This window comes from Oncorhynchus mykiss, chromosome 13 (assembly GCF_057628025.1).
Source record: "Oncorhynchus mykiss isolate SJ-2025 chromosome 13, ASM5762802v1, whole genome shotgun sequence".
NCBI lineage: Eukaryota > Metazoa > Chordata > Actinopteri > Salmoniformes > Salmonidae > Oncorhynchus > Oncorhynchus mykiss.
This window is the reverse complement of record NC_143034.1, coordinates 3,304,901-3,312,500: the sequence shown is the minus strand read 5'-3', so window position 1 is coordinate 3,312,500 and position 7,600 is coordinate 3,304,901. Positions and strand designations below refer to the sequence as shown.

Genomic DNA, 7,600 nt, shown 5'->3' with positions numbered 1-7,600 from the left:
AATGAACTGATCCTCTGCAGCAGAGGTAACTCTGGGTCTTCCTTTCCTGTGGTGGTCCTCATGAGAGACAGTTAACTCTAATGAACTGATCCTCTGCAGCAGAGGTAACTCTGGGTCTTCCTTTCCTGTGGGAGTCCTCATGAGAGACAGTTAACTCTAATGAACTGATCCTCTGCAGCATAGGTAACTCTGGGTATTCCTTTCCTGTGGGAGTCCTCATGAGAGACAGTTAACTCTAATGAACTTGTCCTCTGCAGCAGAGGTAACTCTGGGTCTTCCTTTCCTGTGGGAGTCCTCATGAGAGACAGTTAACTCTAATGAACTTGTCCTCTGCAGCAGAGGTAACTCTGGGTCTTCCTTTCCTGTGGCGGTCCTCATGAGAGACAGTTAACTCTAATGAACTGATCCTCTGCAGCAGAGGTAACTCTGGGTCTTCCTTTCCTGTGGCGGTCCTCATGAGAGCCAGTTTCAGTTTCATCATAGTCCTTGATGGTTTTTGTGACTGCACTTTCAAAGTTCTTGACATTTTCCAAATTGACTGACCTTCATGTCTTAAAGTAATGATGGACTGTCATTTCTCTTTGCTTATTTGAGCTGTTCTTGCAATAATATGGACTTTGTATTTTACCAAATAGGGCTATCTTCTGTATACCACCCCTACCTGGTCACAACACAACTGATTGGCTCAAACACATTAAGAAGGAAATAAATTCCACAAATGAACTTTTAACAAGGCACACCTGTTAATTGACATGCATTCCAGGTGACTACCTCATGAAGCTGGTTGATAAAATGCCTAGAATGTGCAAAGCTGTCATCAAGGCAAACTTTGGCTACTTTGAAGAATCTCAAATATAAAATATATTTAGATTTGTTTAACACTTTTTTGGTTACTACATGATTCCATATGTGTTATTTCATGGTTTTGATGTCATCACTATTATTCTACAACATAGTGGTTTATCGTGTATTATAAACTAGGTGTTTTAAGCCCTGAATGCTGATTGGCTGACAGCAGTGGTATATCAGACCCGATACCACAGGTATGACAGAACATTTATTTTTACTGCTCTAATTATGTTGGTAACCAGTTTATAATAGGGGTTTGTGGTATATGGCCAATATACCACGGCTAAGGGTTGTATCCAGGCCATCCAGGTTGCGTCGTCCAGGAACAGCCCTTATCCGTGCCATATGGCCGCATATCGCACCTCCTCGGGCCTTATTGCTTCATTCTACAGCTCACTAGAGGGAGACAAAGCTGCACACGTCACCAAACGTCTAAACCGAAATGTCTCTTTGTGGTGTCTATTGTCACTGTTAATAACTGTACTGGTCAAGTGTCAACATAAAAAAATAAAATAAAAATGGACATCAATTATGGATACGGAAGAAAAGTTTCTGGGCCTGAAAGAATTCCCAACGGAAGACCTTCAAGTGGTTTGTTGCGATGGAAGAACTACCCCGCCCTGCAGTGCTCCTGAACCTGTGGGGATCCGTTTTGACTTTATGGTTTTAACAGAAGTAGACTGAATTGTATTTCTTTGTATGTATCATTTTTTTGTTGGTGTTTTTACTAGTTAGTATGAGTATTTTCATCCAAAACGTTTTTTTTTGTGATATTTTACTACCTCGCACAGTAGGTTGCACATTATAGATTGTATTTATTTTATTTTTATTAATAACAAATCAATACATAAAGCACATGAGGGAACACAAGCATACATAGATTACAAACAATAGAGATTGTAGTCCGCCAATGAACAGTAAAGAAGAACGTCACCCTCGTTTCCGTTTTCTTGTCGGGCCAGTTTCCGGGCCCGCCATGATTTTCAGAAGACAACGAGGAGCAACTGAAAGACCGTCGAAATGGATGTTATGGATTTAAAACAACGAACATTATAGTTTAGAAAGAGATACTTACCGTCGTTTTGGATAAGAAACCTAAGCTAACTGGTTATTAAAAGTGTTTATTTCCAGTGGCCGTTTTCTAACCAGTTAACTAGTTAGTGTAAAATAAGGTTATCTGCGGGTAATGTTTTTGTTTTGACTGGTAGGTACACGGACCAAGGCCGCAGATCTCCTGCTCTCATCGTAGGTCACACAAGGATCAACATCGTTTCCTGCGTGGACTGCAACTCCGAAAAGGATCGTTTGAAGGACTTTATTTTATTTGGACGTTTGATTTTTTTTTTCTCCCCCCAGACGGATTGAAGAAGATTTTGTTTTTTTTAGGACTTTGCGCCGTTTTACGGCGGAAGAGCGACGCTTACGGGCCTCGCATGGACTCCTAACCGCGACCCCGGTGCCGCGCTGCTTTCCGCAGCTACAAGGCCCGTTGTTTCCGCGAGAGAGACTCTTACTGACTCTATTAATAACCGTGAAAAAAAAAACAACCGTAATGGACACTTGTGGAACTGTACTTTTTCTTGTTGTTTTACCGGACACTTAATTAACGAACTGACCGGGTCCCGGTCTGTCACTACTAGTAGTTTGGTGTCTTTGACGCAAACAGCTACAAGGGACTATCTGTGAATACTTCCCATTAGTTCATTGCCTGTTTTCCCTTCGATATTATTTTAGAATAATCTGGTAGTTTCCCCCACCTTCAGTCTCAGATCATATCTACTACTGGTTATTGTTATTTCTTAACTAACGTGTTGTTTCCCCCCTCCTTTGTCTTTTGAGTTTGAGTTTAAGTGATTAGTTGTGAGAATGTCGTGTGTTCATTATAAATTCTCGTCCAAACTGGACTACAACACCGTGACCTTTGACGGGCTGCACATCACCCTGGCCGAGCTGAAACGGCAGATTATGGGCAGAGAGCGCCTCAAAGCCACCGACTGCGACCTGCAGATCACCAACGCACAGACCCGTGAAGGTAACTAACGAGGGCTAGTTAAGTTGTTCAGGTTGTTTCTACAACGAGCTGATGGTAATCAGTGATGCCAAGATTCTCGATGGTATTATGCCATTTTATACTTCCTGGTAGGGATCGGGGATATGGGCCCCAAACAGAATCTATATAGACATCTTAATATATATATATATATATCACACACACAATCTCACGCTATTACAAAAGGTGGATTGTATTAATGTATTTGACCCCCCCCCCCAAAAAATTTTTTTTGTCATTATTTAAATTCTATATTTGCTTTATGAGTAGTGCGGTGACCCTTAGGGTGATCTTTCTCCATTCTGATTGATTTTTTTCCCTTTAATTTAATATTATAAAACCATTTTCTTGCACTCATTTGAGATCATTCCCACGCAGCCGTGTAGCGAGCTGCACGATATGGGCCTTATTTTGAACCAAATGTTGCAATTGAACTTGCGATTTAAAGTCCAAACACTTGTCAACTGTTGGAAGTGTAATTTATAATGATTATTCTATAGTTAATAGCGGCCACTTTGAAGACAGTGTTTTTTTGGACATCGGGAACATATCATCTTTTGGCTACATTGAATTGCTACTTCATGTAGCTAACATATTCTTGCTTTGTGTTTTCCTCTTTGATGTTTTTAGAAGATACTGTTGTATAAACAACATGCTGATTTTATGTTGTTATGAGGTTGTATAAGTACGTTTTGCTATAACTCAGTACATCTATTAACCCGCCGGCTAACAGGCGATTAGCATTAGCGGCTAACAACATTTAGACCCGTACTTGCTAAGAAGAAATGACAAGCTAGCTGTTTGTATATGTAAAACATTATAATAATAAAAGTGTAACGTTAAGTACACAACATTGTTGCATGAGCTGCGTTTACCAGGCAGACTGAGTGTCTCATTGTTGAGGAACTAAAATACAACTTTTCCCCATCAACAAAAGCATATTTATCATCTCTAGAAACTCATACGGTGTTGAGATGTTGAGTCCAATCTCTCTAAGAGTTTAGGCTGGGGTGACTTTTTACACAGGGAAGAAAGATGTGAATTTAACTGTTTGTGTTTGATGTCCACATCCCCAAACACTTTGTATTACTGATGATATCATATATTCCCTGGTCTATAGACTACAGTACTGATGATATAATATATTCCCTGGTCTATAGACTACAGTACTGATGATATAATATATTCCCTGGTCTATAGACTACAGTACTGATGATGTAATATATTCCCTGGTCTATAGACTACAGTACTGATGATATAATATATTCCCTGGTCTATAGACTACAGTACTGATGATATAATATATTCCCTGGTCTATAGACTACAGTACTGATGATATAATATATTCCCTGGTCTATAGACTACAGTACTGATGATATAATATATTCCCTGGTCTATAGACTACAGTACTGATGATATAATATATTCCCTGGTCTATAGACTACAGTACTGATGATATAATATATTCCCTGGTCTATAGACTACAGTACTGATGATATAATATATTCCCTGGTCTATAGACTACAGTACTGATGATATAATATATTCCCTGGTCTATAGACTACAGTACTGATGATATAATATATTCCCTGGTCTATAGACTACAGTACTGATGATATAATATATTCCCTGGTCTATAGACTACAGTACTGATGATATAATATATTCCCTGGTCTATAGACTACAGTACTGATTATATAATATATTCCCTGGTCTATAGACTACAGTACTGATGATATAATATATTCCCTGGTCTATAGACTACAGTACTGATGATATAATATATTCCCTGGTCTATAGACTACAGTACTGATGATATAATATATTCCCTGGTCTATAGACTACAGTACTGATGATATAATATATTCCCTGGTCTATAGACTACAGTACTGATGATATAATATATTCCCTGGTCTATAGACTACAGTACTGATGATATAATATATTCCCTGGTCTATAGACTACAGTACTGATGATATAATATATTCCCTGGTCTATAGACTACAGTACTGATGATATAATATATTCCCTGGTCTATAGACTACAGTACTGATGATATAATATATTCCCTGGTCTATAGACTACAGTACTGATGATATAATATATTCCCTGGTCTATAGACTACAGTACTGATGATATAATATATTCCCTGGTCTATAGACTACAGTACTGATGATATAATATATTCCCTGGTCTATAGACTACAGTACTGATGATATAATATATTCCCTGGTCTATAGACTACAGTACTGATGATATAATATATTCCCTGGTCTATAGACTACAGTACTGATGATATAATATATTCCCTGGTCTATAGACTACAGTACTGATAATATAATATATTCCCTGGTCTATAGACTACAGTACTGATGATATAATATATTCCCTGGTCTATAGACTACAGTACTGATAATATAATATATTCCCTGGTCTATAGACTACAGTACTGATAATATAATATATTCCCTGGTCTATAGACTACAGTACTGATGATATAATATATTCCCTGGTCTATAGACTACAGTACTGATGATATAATATATTCCCTGGTCTATAGACTACAGTACTGATGATATAATATATTCCCTGGTCTATAGACTACAGTACTGATGATATAATATATTCCCTGGTCTATAGACTACAGTACTGATGATATAATATATTCCCTGGTCTATAGACTACAGTACTGATGATATAATATATTCCCTGGTCTATAGACTACAGTACTGATGATATAATATATTCCCTGGTCTATAGACTACAGTACTGATGATATAATATATACCCTGGTCTATAGACTACAGTACTGATGATATAATATATTCCCTGGTCTATAGACTACAGTACTGATGATATAATATATTCCCTGGTCTATAGACTACAGTACTGATGATATAATATATTCCCTGGTCTATAGACTACAGTACTGATGATATAATATATTCCCTGGTCTATAGACTACAGTACTGATGATATAATATATTCCCTGGTCTATAGACTACAGTACTGATGATATAATATATTCCCTGGTCTATAGACTACAGTACTGATGATATAATATATTCCCTGGTCTATAGACTACAGTACTGATGATATAATATATTCCCTGGTCTATAGACTACAGTACTGATGATATAATATATTCCCTGTTCTATAGACTACAGTACTGATGATATAATATATTCCCTGGTCTATAGACTACAGTACTGATGATATAATATATTCCCTGGTCTATAGACTACAGTACTGATGATATAATATATTCCCTGGTCTATAGACTACAGTACTGATGATATAATATATTCCCTGGTCTATAGACTACAGTACTGATGATGTAATATATTCCCTGGTCTATAGACTACAGTACTGATAATATAATATATTCCCTGGTCTATAGACTACAGTACTGATGATATAATATAATATATTCCCTGGTCTATAGACTACAGTACTGATGATATAATATATTCCCTGGTCTATAGACTACAGTACTGATAATATAATATATTCCCTGGTCTATAGACTACAGTACTGATGATATAATATATTCCCTGGTCTATAGACTACAGTACTGATAATATAATATATTCCCTGGTCTATAGACTACAGTACTGATGATATATTATAATATAATATATTCCCTGGTCTATAGACTACAGTACTGATTATATAATATATTCCCTGTTCTATAGACTACAGTACTGATGATATAATATATTCCCTGGTCTATAGACTACAGTACTGATGATATAATATATTCCCTGGTCTATAGACTACAGTACTGATGATATAATCCCTGTGCTTCTATAGACTACAGTACTGATGATATAATATATTCCCTGGTCTATAGACTACAGTACTGATGATATAATATATTCCCTGGTCTATAGACTACAGTACTGATGATATAATATATTCCCTGGTTTATAGACTACAGTACTGATGATATAATATATTCCCTGGTCTATAGACTACAGTACTGATGATATAATATATTCCCTGGTCTATAGACTACAGTACTGATGATATAATATATTCCCTGGTCTATAGACTACAGTACTGATGATATAATATATTCCCTGGTCTATAGACTACAGTACTGATGATATAATATATTCCCTGGTCTATAGACTACAGTACTGATGATGTAATATATTCCCTGGTCTATAGACTACAGTACTGATGATATAATATATTCCCTGGTCTATAGACTACAGTACTGATGATATTCCCTGGTCTATAGACTACAGTACTGATTATATAATATATTCCCTGGTCTATAGACTACAGTACTGATGATATAATATATTCCCTGGTCTATAGACTACAGTACTGATGATATAATATATTCCCTGGTCTATAGACTACAGTACTGATGATGTAATATATTCCCTGGTCTATAGACTACAGTACTGATGATATAATATATTCCCTGGTCTATAGACTACAGTACTGATGATATAATATATTCCCTGGTCTATAGACTACAGTACTGATGATATAATATATTCCTTGGTCTATAGACTACAGTACTGATGATGTAATATATTCCCTGGTCTATAGACTACAGTACTGATGATATAATATATTCCCTGGTCTATAGACTACAGTACTGATGATATAATATATTCCCTGGTCTATAGACTACAGTACTGATGATATAATATATTCCCTGGTCTATAGACTACAGTACTGATG

The 7,600-nt window shown here is 36.5% G+C and overlaps 1 protein-coding gene across 1 annotated transcript in view; it reads left to right on the top strand.

Annotated features, from left to right (window-relative positions):
* Positions 1-1,791: 1,791 nt before the first annotated feature.
* LOC110487301 (uncharacterized) overlaps positions 1,792-7,600 on the top strand; it is a 47,890-nt gene continuing 42,081 nt past the window's right edge. The window contains 1 exon segment of the mRNA XM_090194564.1: positions 1,792-2,881. Within this exon segment, the coding sequence (XP_090050690.1) occupies positions 2,716-2,881 (166 nt within the window). The 5' untranslated portion in view covers positions 1,792-2,715.